A 21,101-nucleotide genomic window follows, 5' to 3' on the forward strand; every position below is an offset into this window, starting at 1 on the left:
TGTTTAAATGTGGTAAGTGATATATAAATCAATTAAATAAATATTGTGCATATAGTATGCATGTACAGTATATACACATGCATATACATACACACACATATATATGCACCATATCATAACATAACATGGAATTGTTAAGGTTATTAATAATTATTTTAAAATGTGGTAAGCAGTAATATATGTAACGTGTGTGTGATATATACATACATTCATACACATATACAAACACACTCACACCACATCATAACATAACATGGAATTATTGTCATAACAACAGCAACAATAATTAGCAATGGTAATAACATGTATGGCATTATTAACTCAGAATAATCAGGTATTATTTGTATAATAATAATCATATGGTGTTAATTGCTGTGCTAATATTGTAATAATATGGTTTTAATTTGTTTTGGTACTATGTTTTTATTGGATTTTATTGTTTTATATCATTCCTGAAAGCTGCCTTGAGGCCATTTATGTAGGAAGGTGGGATATGAATTTAATTAATCAATACTTTTGAAATACTGTTGTTACTACTGCTACTACTGTTTTATTAATATTGTGGCAGTACTAATAAAGTATTTATGTGTTATAACAATGTGGCATCATTGTTATGATAATTGTAATGATATGTTGCCATTGTTGCATAGGGTGACAATATGAAAAGGAGGGCTGGGCTCCTGTATCTTTAACAGTTGTATGGAAAAGAGAATTTCAGCTGGTGTCATTTGTATGCATGCAGCACCTGATGAAGTTCCCTCTTCATTACAACCGTTAAACCTGCAGGAGCTATACTAGAGTGACCAGATACAAAAGAGGACAGGGCTCCTGCAGCTTTAACTGTTGGGATGAAGAGGGAACTTCACCAGGTGCTGCATGCATACAAATTAGGTCTGTGCTCTGCTTCGTTTCGGAAAAGCGATAGTGGAGCGGCCTGATTCGCCTCCGACAAAGGTGGAGACGAATCGGGGCGGGGGGCTGCAGATCGAGGTGAAGCGGTTCACCTCAATCCGGAGCTTCGGATGCAGGTAAGTGGGGGGGGAGGCGGACTCACCTGGCGCCGCAGTCCGTGTGGTGACGGAGCCAGGTAATGGGGGAGGGGGGCTTACTTGCCTCTGTCACGGCCTTCAACTGAGGCCCCGGCTTGAAGCCGGAAGAGGCCACGGCCTTCTCTTCCGGCTTCAACCAGGGCTTCAATTGAAGCCCGCAACGGACTGTGACGGACACAGGCAAGGGGGTGGGGGGATTTGGCTTACCTGGCGCCGCCGTCCATGTGACGGCGGCGGTGGAGCCAGATCTCGCTCCACAGAGTGGAGGGGGGGATGGGTAGATTGGCCCGAAGTGGTTCGGGCCCGATCCGGAATTTCCGGATCGGGCCACGAAGCAGTTCAGGGGATCCGTGCACAGCCCTAATACAAATGACACCTGCTGAAATTCCCTTTTCTATATAACTGTTAAAGATTCAGGAGCCCGGTCCTCCTTTTCATAGGGTCACCCTATTGTTGCAATAATATTAATATATGCTACCATTATTAATTAATAACAATCATATGGACTTTTCCTTAAGCTAAAAAGCCCGGAGCGTATTCGTCCTTCCTTGTAGGAAATGCTTCTCTGATGCTTTATGGAATACGTTGGGCCTTCATTAGCCACCAGGTGTCTCCATTTTATTACCACTGGCTGCAGCTCAGGAAACGACTACTAGAAAAGAGGAGTTTGGGTGGGCGAATTCTCCCCACGTAACCTCCGTTAGACATTAGTTTGATGGCAACTGGGCACAGAGGCTTCTGCGTAGTGGGCCCCCGCCTGTGTAGTTCCCAGAAACACGTTCAGACGGCAGATGGAAACACTTTGGTTTGCCCTGTCCTTCAGAGAGAGCAGAAGAACTGTTTCTGTGTTTATTTTTGTTTTGTTTTTTAAAGATATTTTAGTTTACTTTTTTTGCAATGTTTATGGTAGATTTGTTTTTTTTAACACGCCCTTCCCGTTTATACGTTTTGGAGGAAAATTGAGGCATAACCTTCTTCATTATATCTAGGGGGTGGGGAATGCAACATGATTTTATAGTGCAAAGGTAGCCATCTGATTCTTATGAATCCCAGAACCCCCCAATATCCATGACCTGCTGACTGTCTTACTCCTTTTACTGGATTTTACCAATGGTGTGATGCACAATTGCCTAAGCAGTGGAGTGGAGGCCTGGATTTGAGTCGGGGATGCTTTAGGGTGGATTCCCGCATTGAGCAGGAGGTTGGACTCGATGGCCTTGTAGGCCCCTTCCAACTCTGCGATTCTATGATTCTATGAGTTCTCCTGTCAACCTCACTGGCTGTGTCTGGAGGAAGAGCAACTTCCAAGATGTCTGGGTGGCTTTAGTGTGAAGCTAATGATGATGATGATGATGATGATGATGACGATTAGGTTGGGGTGAACTCCCATAGCACTTCCAGTCTCCCAAGAGTTCCCCACAAGACTGTCAGGGGCATATTATCTTCATGTTATCTCCGTCAGAAAATAGTTTGATGGCACCTGGGCACAGAGCCGTATCAGTGGTGACGCAGTGATGGCCACCAACTTGGATGGCTTTAAAAGGGGATTGGATAAATTCCTGGAGGAGGAGAAGGCTAGCCATGGCTACTAGTCCTGATGGCTCTATGCTACCTCCGGTAATCAGAGACAGTAGGCGTATGTACACCAGTTGCTGGGGAACATGGGTGGGAGGATGCTGTTGCACTTCTTCTTCTTCTTCTTCTTCTTCTTCTTCTTCTTATTATTATTATTATTATATTTATATCCCGCCTTTTTTCCACCAAAGAACCCAAGGTGGCGTACATAATCCTCCTCCTCTCCATTTTATCCTCACAACAACCCTGTGAGGTGGGTTGGGCTGAGAGTCTGTGGCTGGCCCAAAGTCACCCAGTGGGTTTCCATGGCCGAGTGGGGACTAGAACTCGGATCTCCCAACTCCCAGTCCAACACTTTAGCCACTACACCACACAGTTTTCCTGTCAACAGCTGGTTGGCCATTTGACTAGAGCGACCCTTGGTCTGATCCAGCATGGCTCTCCTTATGCTCTTATGACCGGCAGTTGCGTGTCAGCCTGGGTCCCAAGATAGCTCCCTCCTTTCTCACTTTGCATGAAGCACCTAAGAAGGCAGAATATGTTTTCATACCTGGCTCCTTTCAGCTAAAGGGAGCCCTATTGAGAGGCCTTTGGAACACAGGAACATGGGAACCTGCCTTCTGCTGAGTCGCACCCTTGGTCCATCTAGACCAGTATTGCTGACACTGACTGGCAGCTGTGGCTCTCCAGGGTTTCAGGAAGGAGTTTTCCCAGCCTGACGTGGATCGAACCTGGCACCTTATGCATGCAAAGCTGGGGTCCTTCCCTGACCACCCCCTACCCCACCTCAACCCTTTCCCCAACGCTATAAAGTGACCCGCCATCTACAGCTTAGGACATGCTTGGAAGTATAAAAACATGTATTCTGGCTGTCCTCTTTCTCTGGTTCCCGGTAAATCCAGCGTCCCTATTTAGTCCTGACTTGTGCCTTGCAAATTGCTAGACGTGGTTCTTCAAGGCTGGGCTCCTCTTATTCGTTAAGGGCGCAATCCTATGCATGTTTAGATAGGAAGAAATCCTACAATTCCCAGCATGCCCTACGGCAGCCATGTTGGGTGAGAAATGCTGGGAGCTGTTGGACTTCTTTCTGTCTCAACGTGCATAGGATTGCGCCCTGAGTCTCTTGAGCGGGGAATGGATGCATCACGCACATGTCGGTAAATGTGCGAGCATGAACAGAAAGGCCGCCTGCAGCGCACAGCCCCTGATTTCAAATACAGCGTCTGCTAAGGTACACTACGAACTTCCGGTAATATATTTTGAGGCATTGATGCTTGTCTGGGATAACTTTAACTCCAAGGACAGCCATCCCCTTGGATCAGCGAAGGACAGGCTGCTGCAGAAGGAACACATGCTCCAGCTTGGAATAAATATGTCATGGTGTGTGCGAGGGGGAGACTCTAGTCATCACCGGGAATGTGAAAAGGGGGTGCTACAAGCACACCCCTGTTTCCATCTTTGAAATTGTGTTCCTCCTGCTGCTGAGTTTCAGGGTACTGGGAGCACGGCTGGAATGTTTTCTTCTAGCGTTGCTAAGAACAGTGACCTCCAGATGTTTTGGACTATATACACCCAAGGTTTTCCTGACTTTTCTCTCTTGTATTTCTGTTTAGCTTATGATCCAAGTGGGACTTCTTAACATCTGAAGGCAGCATCATTTTGTAAAGGCTTCTGTCAAAACTGCTGTCTTTTCACTGTCACAGATGACAGTGTTTTTGGGTCTCCCATGAGCAATATTGAAGTTGCTTCATTTCATACCCTTGTGCATGTAATGAAAACCTGGAATGGGACTGGATTTTACCTTAAGGCTGACTCAGGAATCTGTTGTGCATTTTGCCCAAGGCACAAGGAAGGTCAGAGTTAACAGCTGGCCTTTGTGTTTCCAGGAATCGGGATTGGCCATTGCTTCTCTCTCCCAAAATGCATTGCTAGGTGTATAATCCGATACCTGCAACACTTCATTCAGTCTGCAGATCGCCGTTTTGAGACTGGGTCTGTGTAAACCGGCGGCTCCACGCCTTGGATAGCTCCTTTAGAAATTCACCGCCCCACTGACACCGGAGTCAACGGCCCCTGCTGCTGCAAACCTCATGGCCACAACACCTGGCCACATTTTTGGCCTTTTCTGTTTCTTCCCTCATCCCCTGCTTTTTGTACCACTTGGCCTGACGAAGAGCTCTAGAGAAGCTTGTGCATTTTGGTAGAATGCTTTTGGTTGTCCAACTGTGAACTTGGGATTTCCTCCCCCTCTTCACGGTTATCTCTGTTACTCTTAGAATGTGTGTGTGTGTATTTATGTACCTCAAAATAAAGGAACTGTGGAGGGCTTTAGCCAACAATCAGCCCCCGTTCTGCATGTTTGGCCCAGCGATGCCTTGATTCCTCCTGGCCAAGGTTGAAAACATTCCTTTCTCATATTTCTCTCCACCCCGTTTATGCCTTGCGTAACAGGCATAAATCAAAGCCTTCCTTAGAGGAAAGCGAGCCGTATTAGTCCTAATTCTTAACAGCATAAAAAAAGGAGAGGTGCCTATTTGTTGGTGTCTGAACTCCTGCCCCTCTTTGGAACGACTGGATCTGAGGAAGGTACGCACCGTCTGTCCTCGTTGATAATCAATGATTCATCCCGACATCAAAGGCAAGAAGCTTGACAGGTGGGTGATGCTGTTCAGGGACGTTCAATTAATCCTCTGGAAGGGGACGCAGGTGAATAAAGAATAACATCTCTGGAGTTCGGTAGAGGAATGGGCCTCAGAGCCTGTAAGGTGGTGTGTAGGGGTCAGCCGCTGCAGCCCCTTCCTCAAATCTGGACTCTTGCAGGGGGCTGCCTGGGCTCCCTTCAACCTAGAAGTGGCCAATTTAAAAGTGAAAGAGGCATGAAGAAAGTAGAATCGGTGGCAGCTGGAACGTGTGTGCTGGTTATTTGATGGACAAAGGATAAAGACGGGTCGACAGAGGGGCTGCTAGTTCTGTGGGTTGGCTACTGGAACCAGAAGGTTCAAGCATATAAGACCCACTCTGGCCCGCTTGCATTGGCTGCCTGTATGTTTCCGAGCCCAATTCAAGGTGCTGGTTTTAAAGCCTTAGACAGCTTGAGACCACAATACCTGACGGAACGCCTTTCCCTACATGGAACCTACCTGTACACTATGCTCAACATCTAAGGTCCGCCTCCAGGTACCTACTGTGAGGGAAGCTCGGAGGATGGAAACAAGGGAGAGGGCCTTTTCAGTGGTGGCCCCCCAATTAAGGAATGATCTCCCTGATGAGGCTCGCCTGGCGCCAACATTGTTATCTTTTCAGCGCCAGGTCAAGACCTTTCTCTTCTCCCAGGCATTTAACAGCATATGCTGAGTTTTTAACTGACCCAGAATAGATGGATATTGTATGTGATCTGTTTATATGTTTTTTAATTTTGTATATTGGTTTTTAAATGTTCAGTGTTTTAATCTTTGTGAACCGCCCAGAGAGCTTTGGCTATTGGGCGTTATAAAAATGTAATAAATAAATAAATAAAATAATAATAATAAATTGCACCATTGGCCAGGTCTTGAGTCAGCCAACTGCTCCTTCTCTCTGGACAGAAGACTCTGTCATGGAACGTGAGGGTCTGGAAGATTCCTCATGAATTCTTACTATAATTGTGCCTTTGCATGCATTTTAATTGTAGGTCTTTTTTCTTGGCTGAAAAGTGGATCTATAAATACAATACAGTAAAAATAAGGACATGTGTAAGGGCTGGTCTACCACTTCTCAACACTTTGCTGGCCAGGCTGGTCTTTGTGGAATATGTACCATGCGTCAAAGTTAAGAGCAACTTATAAAGACAACAGCAAATAAATGGCCTAGGTGTCGTGGATAAACTTTGGCTGAACCATGCAGGTTGTCTTTGTTTCAACATCCAGCAAAGGATTTGCTTCCCTGGTGGGAAATTTGGGGGGTGACGTGGCCGTTGGAAGTGGGGCGTGTAGGAAGTGGTTTACAATATTTCTGTAACAAACCTCTCTTGGCTGAGAAGGTGACATCTTGTCTTGCTGCATGTCGCAATGGTTTGTGAGTCATTTTTCAAAAATAATAATGACAAAATGGCATAAGCCAACGCTAGCAAACCTGGATGGTTAACTTTTAATGTATGAAAGAGCGAGAAGACCATCGCTATGGGGGTGACTCTTTGGGGTTGCAATTCCTTTAGGCTGCACCTCATGATTGGAAGAGCCAGCACAGGGCCTCATGCAGAGGCACAACGGTTAAAGCCACTGAATGCAGGTAATTCTCTGGTGCATCTGCGTTGCGAAGTCATTGAATGATCCCCCCACCCACCCACCTATGCAGAGATGCAATAGGATTATCCAGACTCGGAGGAGGCAGACCGGAAAGAGAAAAAGCCAGAAAAATGAATCGTAGAGAGGTGCAGCAGGGAGCCTCCTCTGTCGAGGGGTGCTTGGGCCTCGTAGAAGTCTTTCATTTATTTCTTGGCCACGGCTAGCAAGTGCTCCTGCAGTACACAGTGCGGAGGATAGTGATTTAAGCCTTCCTGAGATTGACTAGCGAAACATCTGCACATCCAGACCTACAAAAACACACACACCCCGCGCAGATTTTACGGTGCCTTTGAGATGCACAAAGTTCTTCTATTTTTAGTCTGCTGCGACCACAAAAGGGGCTCTGACTCATCAGTGGCCGAATCTTCAGCTTCGTCGGCGCATCCTGTGCCCTTTTCTTCCTCGGTTCCCGGCCGTGTTGCTGCTGCTCTTGGCTCCATCTCCCAAACCAAATTACAAAGAGGAAGAGTCAAAGGCTCAGATCGTCAGTGCGGGGGCGAAGTTCCTTGACGGAGCTGCTTGCAGGCTGCCGTTCCGTTCTGTGAGAAGAGACAGGATCGCATCATCACAGTGCCGGTGCTTTTAAAGTGGTGGCTGGCCGCTTTGGCGAGCGCATCACCGGTCGTGGCTAAAGGACTAGTGCGCACTGCAGCACCAGAGATAGCTGTGGGTGTACTGGGAGTGATTTCCTTCTCGTCTAGTCAACACCACAGGTTGGGAGAAGTGGGTGGAGTTCCATCCGACTATGCCGTATCGAGACAAGGGGGTTCTTCCACGCCATCTTGCCCCAGGGCATGCTACATGCTCTGTGTAAGGAACCAGGTTGGTGCCTCTCAAACCGGGGCTCCAGTCCTGGTCCGATGGGCTACCTTCTGCACCACCACTGGTCTGTTTTGGCTATTGAGCCCGGCAGGCTGAGTTCTGTGTTTTGCGGGTGCCATCTTGGTTCCTCTTCCACTCAATGTGCCCGTAGTGCTGCTACTTGGCTAACCGAATAATTTTGGAAGGAAATGGCCTCCACAGCTTCTGTAGATTCGGATCATTCCTAGAACGTTCTCCCAAAGAGAGCCCAGATAGATGCGACGGCCAGGAGTGCCTACTATCAGCTTTGGCTGATACGCCAGCTGCGCCCCTTCCTAGAGTTGGAAGACCTAAAGATGGTAGTGCACGTGCTGGTAACTTCAAGGCTCGACTTCTGCAATGCGCTTTACATAGGGCTAGTTTTGTGCCTAGTCCAGAAACTTCAACTTGTTCAAAATATGGTAGCCAGGCTGGTCACTGGTACACCTAGGGGTGACAACATTACACCAGTTTTAAAATCTCTTCACTGGCTGCCAATTAGTTTCCGAGCAAAGTATAAAGTGTTGGTTATCACCTTTAAAGCCCTGCATGGTTTGGGTCCAGGCTACCTGCGGGATCGCCTTCTCCCGTACAATCTGCCCCGCACACTCAGGTCCTCTGGGAAGAACTTACTCCAGCCAACAAAAACAAGGCTGACAACTGTTACCCAGGGGACCTTTTCTTCTGCCTCTCCCAGTTTGTGGAATGGCTTGCCGGGAGAGATTCGTCAATTTAACAGTCTTCCGGATTTTAAGAAAGCTATAAAGACTGATCTCTTCCGGCAGGCCTACCCAGTTGAATTTTAAGTTGCCCTTTAATAATGTGCTGCTTTTAATAATGTATTAGTTCTGAATGTTTTAATTATATGTATTTTATGGTGTTTGCATTTGTGTTGTACCCCGCCTCGATCCAGAGGGAGAGGTGGGTAACAAATAAATAAAATTATTATTATTATTATTATTATTATTATTATTATTATTATTATTATTATTATTCCGTCAACTTTTAACCACCTTGACAGTGAGTGTACGAAGGGATATTTCAACGGCATCAAAAGGGAATGCGTCTTAAGCGATCCTGTGAATGCTTCCTTGGAGAATCATTTCTATCCACAAACTACACTTCAATGTACAATGCTTAGAGATTAAATTTCTGATCGCATTGCCTTGAAATTATCCCCCCTTCTTTTTATTCAACTGGAAAACACACAAACCCCTCCCCAGCCTCAAACATGAACGCAGCCTTAATTCAATTAAAAGCAGCCTTTAATCTCACATCATTACAAGATCATAGAGGCTGCATGAATACTAATAAATGTGCTCAATATTTGCACAAGCTTTTTAGGATAAATAATTAAATTGACTTTATCCATAAAATCTGGCCCATAGAAGCTTTTAATGCAGGGATGTGTCTTAATGTCTCAGAACCTTTAAGTCTTTCTTCTCAGAGGCCTTCATTAAGGAGTTCTCTCTCTTTCTTTCTCTCTCTCTCTTTTTAATGCAGCTCCTCCTTCCTTGAAAGCTCTAAAGGGCTGAAAGAGATCGCTCTTTGTCTCATATATTTCTTTGCTTCTGAGCCTTGCAGAGAAGGTTCCTATCTTCCCCCTCACCCCCGAAGACTTTGAATGTTGTGGGGTTTCTAAGTTAATGGGCTAAATTATGCTTTTAGCACCATCAAATAGTTAAGCATTTTTCTGGGCTGCATACCTTTCAGTGTTCCACACATGACAACATAGACATGCTTGTAACATTTTGAGCTGCTCTAAACAAGCATTTCATAGAATCATAGAATAGCAGAGTTGGAAGGGGCCTATAATGCCATCGAGTCACACAGAGGAGGGCCAGGATCTCTTCTTGATCCTCCCAGAGTGCAGGACACAGAATCATGGGCTCAAGTGACAGGAAGCCAGATTCCAGCTGGACATCAGGAAAAACTTCCTGACTGTTAGAGCAGTACGACAATGGAACCAGTTACCCAGGGAGGTTGTGGGCTCCCCCACACTAGAGGCCTTCAAGAGGCAGCTGGACAGCCATCTGTCAGGTATGCTTTAAGGTGGATTCTTGCATTGAGCAGGGGGTTGGACTCGTTGGCCTCATAGGCCCCTTCCAACTCTACTATTCTGTGATTCTATGATCTTGTCTCCAGTGCGTTTCCACGCTCGTGAGCATTAATGTCAGGCATCGCCATGATGTCTTTGAGGACACTCAGCTGCGTCCTCATTCCTGCCACCACCTCCTGTCACCGTTTTGTAGCCGCAGTGCATGTTCAGTCATCACTGATCTGGCTGGAGTTTCTGCTCTGAATTTAGGGCGGCTTTCGCTGACCTGTTACCCTTCAGAAGCCTTGTTCTTTCAACACCGATCTTCCCCCAACCAGCATGACCATGATGGGAGTCAAAGAACAACACACAGAAACCAGGTTGGGGAGGCTGGTTCATGGAAGACGTACCTGCTTCTCTCACCCACGAGAGGGAATGCAAAAGCTGCTGCTGCATTTCCCATGTTTCCTTGTTCCCCTCCTGAGCTGCGGTCCTTGTAGGCAAACCAGAAACATTCCCGGGACGTTTCCTTGTTCCCATCTTCTCTTTGGTGATTCAGCCCCCTTGGCAGCCGTTTGAGAATGTCATCACGTTCTTGACATTGCGGGAGCCTGCCTCCTCCGCCCCCCCGCCCCCCCGGCAGTAAATTATTGATAATCATCTTGTTTCTCAAAGGCATTTGAGCCGCGAAGGAAGCAACGTGTTCACTTACAGCATGATTACAATGAATGTCATTTAAGGGCCAAAGTAGACGTGGCCGCGGAGACGGTCTGTGATCCAGGTCCCTACCTTTGGTTTTAAAAAAGTGTTAAGAGTAGCAGCATAGGAGGGAGATTCCCATTGGGACCAGAAGTGCTAAGGGTAAGGGACGCCGGAGACGCATCCGGATCGGATTCCAATGAGTTCTGATTTCTGTGGATCCGACCTGTGGATTTTGCAGTGCATGAACACAAGTGGAATGAAATTTCCCGTGCGTCCCGAAAAGAAATCCGATCCTAGGAATGAGCGGACGACAAATGAAAGGCGCCTGACAATCCGCGAAACACCAGTGGAACAGATTTAGCCAAATCCGTACATTTCTAGTTATGGAGGAGGAGTTAATCTCTTTCCCTGTTTTCATGATTAAAATCACCTCTCCACTCTGAGGTTGCTACTTAAGCCATGAGGCAACACATGCAGGTCCTGTGTGGGGTCTTGTATGTTTTGCCCTCTTTGAGCAAGTAGAAGGGTTTTTTTGTGTGGGGGGGTGGAATTTTAATTTGGTAAATGGTGCAGGGGTTAGAACGGATAAATTCCTGCTCAAGGCTTGAACCAAATTAAAAGTGTGTTGGACTAGGACTAGGGAGATTTAGATTCAAATTTCCACTCAGCCCATGAAACTTACTGGGGTCACCTTAGGCCTGCCGCTATCTCTCAGTCTAAGCTACCTCACAGGGTTGTTGTAAAGAAAAAAATAGAGGAGGGAGAGCCACATTCACTGCCTGGAGCTCCTTGGAGGAAAAATGGATTATAAATGTAAGAAATAAACATGCCAGAAGTTTGGCCGTAAGGATTTTAATTAATGAAATTCATATTATTTATAAATTTATGAGCGGCTTTTGGCCCAAAGAAGGCCTCCAAGGCAACTTCTAATTAAAACCTATGAGCCGTGACAGGCCTACGACAGGCTCTTTCTCTACCGCGTGACTCTGCTGGTATACTGACTTTTCAACTTGTTTTGTATTCATGTATCCTATCAAGTCGACTTCTGCTTCAGGTCTCATCTTGTCCCTCCCCTAATACTTCTGGCGGACGGCCTTATAATTTTTTTAAAGCTCCACATGGACATTAATCTGTCTATATGTCCTTCGTTTAACCTTTCACAAATATTTTAGAAGTGTTCTTGAGAAGTGGTGGTGATGGGGGCGGTGCGGGGGGCAGGAGGTGGGTTGATGACGATGCAGGTACTAGCCAGTCCGTACTGTCCACATTTGGCATTTCCCCATTCATAGAGAAACATTCCCAAAAGCTGCTTCTTCTTCCTCCTCCTCCTCCTCCTCCGAGTTTGCCTCGGAAACAGTGTTCCGGTATTGTTCACGCTGAGTTCCAAACCAGACCTTCGCTCTACAGATATGCTGCTGATTCTGTATGTAGCGGACTCTTAATTTATTCCCGAGTGCAGTGAACAAAATGACAAGCCTTAAATAATTTACTATTTATTTGTTTTTTGTTTGTTTTTTCCTGTCAACTTCGGAAATCTTCCTCGCTTTCAGCCCTCATTGTGCACTTTTAAAAGTTCAGATTATTGCAACATTTAACCTGAATTCCATAAGAAAACAGAGGGAGTAAAAACAACATCACTTGATTATATGTAAAATAAAATAAAAAAGGACAGATTCTGTACCCAGAAGAAGAATGAATAACTTATCGTTATTGCACTGGCTACAATTCAGTAGTGATTTTGGTTTTCATCCATTTCCTGTAGCAAAGGACATCAAATAAATGAATTGAAGCAAAAGGTGGGGCCGGAAGGAGAAACACCGAAATGTTTGCTGGAAGCCGGAGCTGGAAGGATAGCTGGTCAAGTAATGTGGAGGGAAGAAGAAGAAGAAGAAGAAGAGGAAGGTAAATATATTTGGGGCAAAACTAAAGAGAATGGTAAGTGTGGTTCCTGCGTGTCCACTTAGAATCTAACAATGCACCATCCAGTTGCGAATCGACATTAATGCAAAAGAAAGAAAAATATCTGCCCTAGAGCTGGGGGATAGACAGTCCCGAATCCAGCTAAAGTTAGTAGTGACTAGGGCCATAGCTAGACCTAAGGTTTATCCCTGGATCGTCCAGGGGTCAAACCTGTTCACCTAGGTGACACACAGGGGATCCAGTGCTCAGGCAGGGGCGAACCCTGGATGATCCCGGGATAAACCTTTGGTCTAGCTGTGGCATAAGGCTGCTGTTCTAAACACACTTATTTGGGAGTAAGTCCAGTTGGAACTCACTGCCATGTACCTGGGCATAGGTCTAATTGGGACTTAATGGGGTTTACTTCTGAGTAGACATGTACAGGATTGCACTATAAGTGGTTCCAATATAGATAAAGTGAGGCGCGCCTACACCGACGGGGACATAATTAGTTGATTTCAGTGGGAGCTAACGGAGACTGACTTTAGTCGGATCAAGGCCCCTGGGGCTAAGCACTAAGGAGACATGCATAGGCTTGGACTACTAGTTCCACTGAAAGCAACAGAACTCAAGTTAGCTGCGACAGCATCTTCTTCTGTTGGCTTCAATGGGACTTTGATGTGACTAACTGTAGCTGGATTGGGTCCGTTGTTCTCTATAAAAATATGTAGATTATGAAGCGAAGAGGTTTTTTTTTTTTACGTGAATGTTTATGTCGTGGTTATGTGCGTGTGGCTCTTTTTGCATGTGTGTGTGAGTTTTTTTTTAATTATTATTATTTCTCAAATACATTATTTTCTATTTATAATAACTGCTGATATACAGACAATATACAACTCGCATCTCCTGGGCACTTCACACTTCCTGTGACAACTTTCCGTGCAATAATAAAAGGTGCCATTTCAAAAAAGTCAAAAAAGGTTTGCTTCTTTTCTTTAAATCCTATGTTTTTTTTTCTTTAAAAAAGATAAAATAAAGGCCCGAAACCCAAATCAATGTGATCGAGGCCACGCCGGGGGAGGGGAGGGAGGAAAAGAAAAATCGGAAAAGCTGCTCCGTGTGCCGCTTAGAAAGGAGAAAGAAACCTCCTCTCGTTACCCTGAACCTTGCTGCTTTTAAAACCAGCTTCTCTTTGATTTCTTTCCTTTTTATATATATAAAACAACAAGAACAACAACAAAACCTTTTCACAGCGCTTAAAGAGAGAGACAAGTGTTTTGGGATAAGCGTCGGCCACGGAGTTGTGACTTTTCAATCTTTTTCCACGTCAAAGCCACTTGGGTGGCAAAGCCCTTAAGTTCACTCTCGATCCCCCCCTCGGAAGCTATACTGGTTCCTCTGCGTCCTCGTCTGTCGCTGGGATCGCAGGGACCAGTCCGTGCTTCCGTAGGGGACTCTTTGTCCCACCAAGAACTTCTTGGTTTTGCTCAGGAATGTCGCCCTGAGCTTTCAAATGGTCCGCCTTCCCCAGTTCCAGCGCCATGCCGCCACCGCCGTTGGGCCGGGAATCCGCACAGGGAGGTGCGGCCTGGCCGCTCTCCGAGAGGCGGTCCGAGAGACCGCCGGTGGAGTTGGCGTCAGACTGCTCAAAGGAGAAGTTGGGGATCATCAAGTGCTCTCCTCGGTTGGCGGGCGGAGGCCGGCGTTCGGCCTTGGCGGCCGGGTCTCCTGGCTGGTTGTCGGCAAGTTCTAAGGAGTCCCTGTAGGAGGTGGATTCACACGACGGGGTCCTTCTCCTCAGCAGGCTGTTCTCGGATGCTTTGGTACGTGTGGACGCGTTGCTTTCTTCCTCCATGGGAGGATCTATAGAAATGCAAGGCGGGCTCATTTTCTTCTTCCGCCGAACCCCGTGGATGTACTCCGACTCTGACTGGATGTGGAGGGGAAATCTTCGCTTCTCCTCCGGCGACTCGATGAAGCTGTGAGCGTTGCCGTCGATGGATGGACAGATCTCGATGGAGTGTCTTCTTTGGTCGTCTGCCCACGTGGGCTTGGCCAAGAACCCTCGCGTGTCGACGCTGTAGAACTTCTTCAAGTCCTTGTCTTTGCTGCTCCCCTTTGCTGTTAGGCTGGTTGTGCTGCAGTTCTTGAGGGGGGTGGGCGACGGAGCGGGAGAGGAGAAGGGTGAGTCGGAGCACTCTCCCCTGTCCGGGCGCTCCCCCCAGCTCCTTGCGGAGCTGGTGATGTGGCTGACCTCCTCGTCAGCCAGGTCTGAGGATTCGAAGAGGGAGACGTCTGGATTGCTGTTGCGGCTGGAAGGCCTGTTGGGGACGCTGTGCTGACCGAAGGGGTGTTTGCGGGTACGGACGCTTGAGGACCTGTGGGGTGAAGCCCGAGGGAGAGGAGGTGTCCCGGGCAGAGATGCGGGGGCTGGGTGAAGCATAGGTGGACCCAGAATGCTCTGGGACAGCTTCTTTGGTGGTCGGCTCTCGCAGACCTCAGTTTGTATGCTGTCCTTCAAATCAGCATTTGGGCCATCCAAGGAATCCCTCTGAATGGCTTCCTGCGGTGCAGAGAGAGAGAGAGAAGGAAAACATTTCTGGATCAAGAATGCAAACAGATATATCCGGTTCCAGGTTCTGGGAGGTCCATGACAACGTGACCTTGGTGGCCCTTGTCCTATCCCTGCCTCCCCCTTTCTTACCTCTTCCATTCTCCCCCAAGAAAACTGGTGAGGAGGAGTGGTAAGGAGTCCCTCTGCCCCTTCCCCCTGGGTGCTGTGGCCATAGGGCGCAGAGGAGGTGAATCCACGCACCCAAAGGCCCCCAAACCTATCTGGAGGTCCAGTATTCACCGCCGTTCTAGGTTTTGTGGTGACAGCGGCGGCAGCTACGCCTTGGTGGGCACTGCAAGCCCTAACATGCTGGCGCCGAGCACGTGCCCAGCATTGTGGATCCCTGACATGGGCCAGGGCCCCGGAGTTCCACTGCGTACCTGCCACTCCACCGCCCCACTTAGCGAAATAATCCCTTGAGAAGGCCCTGGTGTGAATTCAGCACTCATGAGAGATGAGATGAGTTGGAGTGGACTTTGGTCTTCTTGTGGAGGTGCTACTATTGGGAAGTTCACAGACAGCTACGCTGCTTGATACCTGTGAAGCGCTATCAAGGAGCACAGGAATCGGCCTTGTACCAGTTCACACCATTTTCCCCACTGGGCCCAGTATTGCCTCTTCTGGTGGCCGTGGTTTTCTGGGGTCACAGGTAGAGAAATGTCTCCTCATCACCTACTGGTGAAACCATTTTACCCTGGAGCTACCAGGGATTGAAACTGGGACCATCTGCAGGCAAAGCTATTGTCTCTACATGTTGCAAAATTCTTCATAGAATCATAGAGTTGGAAGGGTCCTATAAGGTCATTGAGTCCAACCCCCCGCTCAATGCCAATTTAGGCCAATTTAGATGAAATAAATGTCCCGGGATATCCCTTTTCCTGGAAACTCCACATTTACCCTTACTGTTCCTTTAAATGACTTTTTGTAGGAAGTCTTTCTGGGAAGGTGTTGCCTGTGCAGGCGTCCTTCTCTTCTCCACACCAGTTATGGTTGGCTACTAGGGTGACCTCCGGCAGATGTCAGGAGGAGGGACAATCCGGAATGGAGAATGAGGGATGAATGGATAAGCCTGGAGAATGGAAGATAAATCTCCCCCGTCCTGCCCCAAGTTATCCAGTTCGTGTCTCCATGTTGTAATGGAGCAGTTAAATGCAGAGGTGTGTCCTACCTGTCTACACAGCAGCCTGTTAAGACTGGGGGACAGTGGTGCAGCGTGTGGAGGGAGAAGCCTCCATGGACCTCCACCATCGCGTTGAGGAGGCAGGGTTGTTGGGTGGAAAGCCTCCCGTGGAATCCCCAGAGAGGAGCAGGTCCCCACAGGCTGGGAACGAACAGAAGTGATGGACCCTAGAAAGCAAGACAAGAACGTCATTCTCCAAGCTGCGGAGCTTGAAGGCTTCGAGTGATGGAGCTGTTCGAAAAACTCAAAGCAAACCAGTGTGGGGAACTGGAAGCCATAACAAGAGATGATTCCAACAGTTACGTCAACAAGCACTACAGCTTACACTGGTGTTCCAGTGTCTGCACTCTTCCTGTTGCCTTCAAGTCAAGGTGCTTTTGAATCCTTCATTGCCTCAAGTCAAGGTGCTTTTGAATCCTTCATTGCCTCAAGTCAAGGTGCTTTTGAATCCTTCATTGGCCTGGTCCCAGCATACCTAAGAGAGCACCTGGTTACCTATGTTCCACCGTGACAGCCAAGATCGATGGGAAATGCTCTCTTTGTACCATCTGTGTGTCAAGAAAGATGCTCAAGGGCATGTGGAGAGAACCTGGTCGGCCTGCCTGAAGCTCCTTGGAGAAAGGGCGGGATAGAACTATAACTATTAAATCTAAAATAGAGTAACGAGGCTCGCTGTCCTTCGTTTTCTATCAGCATGTCGTTCTACCACCGGGCTCCCGTCATGCGTTCATTGGGGTTGTGAACCATATGCAGTAGTTGATGTTTCCTTCCATCTACCAGCTGGTTCCTACTCCGCCAAAAAACCCCGTCTTTCCACACTTTGTGTCTGAAATGCAACACCAAGGAACCGCTGACATTTTCACAGTGTTTCCTCCTAAAATTATTTCTCTCTCTCCCTGATACATCCAAAGAAGGATGATAATCCCTATGACTTCATTGGATCTATTTGTCGGCAGGTTTCCATACCACTAGCCAAAACACACATAGTCTATTTCAGCCCCTTCCTGGTCTTGTCAGCCTCTGTCCTCTGACCCAAACCTTGGGTAGTACCTTTGGTAGTACCTTATTTGATGCTACTGCTAATTTAAATTACATTGCCCAAGCGACCTCTAGTATGACACATATAACTTTTGCTAGTTGGAAGGGTTTCCCCAAGAAACATTGCACCAGCAAATGCTATTGGCGTAGCCTTAGAGGTTGCAGACGTTTAACACAACGTAATTTATGCTAGCAGTAGCGTCACACAGGGTACTGCCTGTTGCTGGGACTTACTGGCCTCTGTCCAAACATTTACTGAAGGTCTTTGGTGATGTTCAAACCCAGAAATTTCCCAGTATCCATCATGGCAGGTGGTCTGGGCAGTTCTAAAGCAATCCGTTCTGCCATGATGCACACTGGTGAGATTGGAAGTGTCTGGTGTTGTATAAACACAGCACGTGTGTGTGTGTGTACGACTCTCCACAAGAGTTTATATTACCTCTTGGTGACTTGTATGAGTAGGCTTCCAGCTCAACTTCATGGAGCGGGAAGGGGTTTTTGGCCGGCATCACAGGGCGGAACATGTAGCTGTCGTTGGGTAAGGAGTGCATCCTGGCCACTGAGATCTTGCGAACTGTTAGAAGGTTCTGGGGCTCGCCTATGCTGGCAGTGGCTTCCTGCAGATGGGTGAGAGAGGTAGAAGCTGGATGAGGAGAAAACACTGGAACACTGCTCAACGCTCTTCCCCTGACTGTGGACAAATTTCGCACAACTAGCTTTGCATGATGGGGGTGACGATATGAGTTGACTGGAACTGGGCTGAATTTGACATGCTTGCCCCACCGCACACTGCTTGCTCCACAGAACTCCTATGACAGTCTCCATCGAATATAGAGTTCCCCTGGTAAACAGCAGCTCCAAGAGATCTAGAGAGCCCCATGAATTATCTGTTACGTAGCTCAAAAGAACAGAGGAGACACCCTGAAGATTCCACAGAGAAAATTTGCCCCGTGAAGAAGAAAACCGGACACGCTTGACCACAGAGCCATAAAACTCCTCAAAACAGATTCTCTACAAAACAGTACTAACACAGAACAGACATCCACAGCAGGGCTAAGGTTATTTTTTTAATGTCTGCTTTGTACTTCTTAATGAAAATTGTGTTTCTTGACATGACGCAGCCGGATAAATGCGCTAGGAACTCGATGTTACGTTCTGGAACACGTGCGTGCCGGCGTATCGGGATAATTGGCAATTGTGACAGCAAGGCAAAGAAAAAGAGACTTGCTGGCAGCCATTTTGAAAGGACTACCAGTACTTTTGTTGGCCATTTTGAGGGGACCCCCTTTGCCCCCTCAAAAAGGCCACCTGAAGATTGAACTGTCTGTGGAGGTCCACCCTGCCCTTAACTTTGATTGCACTCCTGTTCACAAGAGGGCTTCAGTTATGTAGATTTGCCATCTTCCAATCTCTCTCTCTCTCTCTCTCTCTCTCTCTCTCTCTCTCTCTCTCTCTCTCTCCATGCAAATCTATTCTGCCTCTCAGATTTAAAGATAGCTTGGCAATTTCCCTCCTGGATGATTCCAAGTTGCAAATCAAGAAAAATAGGAGTCTGCCCTTTTCCATATGCAAAGTGAGGTGGCCATTGATGGAGACCCAGATCCAGTGCAACCAAATTGTTTCAGTTTATCATCATTTTATTTTATTTGTTAGCTGCTTGGACCATTTCCTTTGAAACAGAAGAGCAAGATTAAAATACATAAATAAATAAGTGCTTTGAAAGAAACAACCCCCCTCCTCTTTCTTGAGTGCTGGAAATGGATTTTCAGTCCCAATTCTCAAATCTCTCCTGGCTTAACAAGGTCATCCCATCCCCGTTTTGCCTATTAGGCCACCTGCCCAGGGACCTGACACGCGTTGCCTGTCTTCTGCGGTCTCTCAGGACGCCGATGTCACTTTTAGCTCATCTCTCAGCCAATATCCTGTCCGCTTTCTCAATCTGGAGCTAATTGAGCCTCACATTCCAGATGGCTGAGGCTTAAGGAGACCAGGGAGAAGTCTTCTCAAAACAGATGTGCTTTGTCCTTCCGGAAAATATTTTGTGTGCTACGGATTAGCATTGCGAAAAGCAAAGCAGAGAAGACCGCATCCTTGGGCCCACTTCGTGTCTGGATGGGCACAGGCAGGCCTGCTGGCACATGGCAAAGTTGGCCAAAGACCATTCATTGTGTATTGTGAGTGGTGCTGAGTCCCAGATCCAATGCAATCCCTATTCTAATTTCTTCTCTCCTCTCAGGTGCCTGCATGCAAAACAGAGGCTCCACCACGGCCCTTTTCTCTATTGTATGGTATAAAGGTAATACTATACATGAGAAGGGGTTCCTCACGTCCCGCTGCTCATTGGCTCTTCAGGGCATGGGAAGGGTTTCCAGACCGTCTGTGAAAGCTGGGCTCCTCCCCACCCACCTTCTACACGAAAGGAATGGTTGAACCCGGATGAATTAGGATGTGTGTATTGGGCAAGAGGCCTCTCACACACATTGGTTTATTGAGATTTTCTTTCTCCTAAATTAGGAGTTAAGTTATGGAATTCACTAGTTGGGGGTGCTCTCGGATCCAGAACTGTCACTTGAGACACAGGTGAACTCAGTGGCAAAGAGCACCTTTTATCAGCTTAGGTTGATATACCAACTGCGCCCTTATCTGGACGGAGATAGCCTAGCTACAGTTATCCATGCTCTGATAACCTCTCCTTTGGATTACTGCAATGCATTATACGTGGGGCTGCCTTTGAAAACGGTCCGGAAGTTTCAGCTGGTACAAAACAGGGCAGCCCGTTTATTAACAGGGACTGGCCGGTGAGATCACATTACGCCAGGTCTGGGCCCGATTCAAAGTGCTGGTATTGACATTTAAAGCCCTAAACGGTTTGGGGCCAGGTTATTTAAAGGAATGCCTCGTCCCATATGTGCCTGCCCGGACCTTAAGATCATCTACAGGGGCCCTTCTCCATGAGCCCCTGCCAAAGGAAGTGAGGCAGGTGGCTACTAGGAGGAGGGCTTTCTCTGCTGTGGCACCCCGGCTGTGGAATGACCTCCCCAGAGAGGTCTGCCTGGCGCCTACACTGTACTCCTTTCGTCGCCAGCTGAAGACCTTTTTATTCTCTCAGTATTTTAACACTTAATTTTAACTTAAATTTAAATTTTACTGTTCTAACTCTGTATTTTAATCTTATATCAATTTTGCTGCGTGGTTTTGTCCTGGTTGTGCTTTTTATACTGTATTTTGTATTTGTGCTTTTAACCTGTTGGTTGTTTTATTATGGTTTTAATTTTTGTGAACCGCCCAGAGAGCTTCGGCTATTGGGCAGTATAAAAATGTAATAAATAAATAAATAAATACCTCAAGAAGTAGTGATGGCCACCAATCTGGATGGCTTTGAAACGGGGTTGGATAAATTCCTGGAGGAGAAGGCTATCCATGGCTACTAGCCCTGATGGTTGTGTGCTACCTCCAGTATTCGAGGCAGTAAGCCTATGTGAACCAGTCGCTGGGGAACATGGGCGGGAGGGTGCTGTTGCACCATGTCCTGCTTTGTTGGTCCCTTGTCGACAGCTGGGACTAGATGGACCCTCGGTCTGATCCAGCATGGCACTTTTTATGTTCTTATTACAACTAGGCAGGTGGTTGGGTGTGTGGAATGGTACCTGATAACGTTTTTCCAGGCAGACAAATGGAAGTTCTTTTCTGACAGTGCATAATTTAATTATGGAAGTCATTACTGCAAGATTAGTCATGTCTGTGGCTTTTTAAAAGAAAGATTTGAAGCCACAGAGGAGAGATCTGTCAAGGGTTATTAGCCACGGACACTCAATGAGATCTCCATGTTTTGGAGACTGTTTCG

General features: G+C 47.1%; 1 protein-coding gene across 1 annotated transcript in view; it reads right to left on the reverse strand.

Moving 5' to 3' along the window:
• Nucleotides 1-13,611: 13,611 nt before the first annotated feature.
• Nucleotides 13,612-21,101, reverse strand: part of CACNA1H (calcium voltage-gated channel subunit alpha1 H) — a 132,140-nt gene continuing 124,650 nt past the window's right edge. The window contains exons 31-33 of the mRNA XM_063143256.1: nucleotides 17,697-17,860; nucleotides 16,208-16,386; nucleotides 13,612-14,988 (exon numbers count right to left, since the gene is read on the reverse strand). Coding sequence (XP_062999326.1) covers nucleotides 13,810-14,988; nucleotides 16,208-16,386; nucleotides 17,697-17,860 — 1,522 coding nt within the window. The 3' untranslated portion in view covers nucleotides 13,612-13,809. The remainder of the gene's footprint in view (nucleotides 14,989-16,207; nucleotides 16,387-17,696; nucleotides 17,861-21,101) is intronic.

This window comes from Elgaria multicarinata, chromosome 17 (assembly GCF_023053635.1).
Source record: "Elgaria multicarinata webbii isolate HBS135686 ecotype San Diego chromosome 17, rElgMul1.1.pri, whole genome shotgun sequence".
NCBI classification, from domain to species: domain Eukaryota; kingdom Metazoa; phylum Chordata; class Lepidosauria; order Squamata; family Anguidae; genus Elgaria; species Elgaria multicarinata.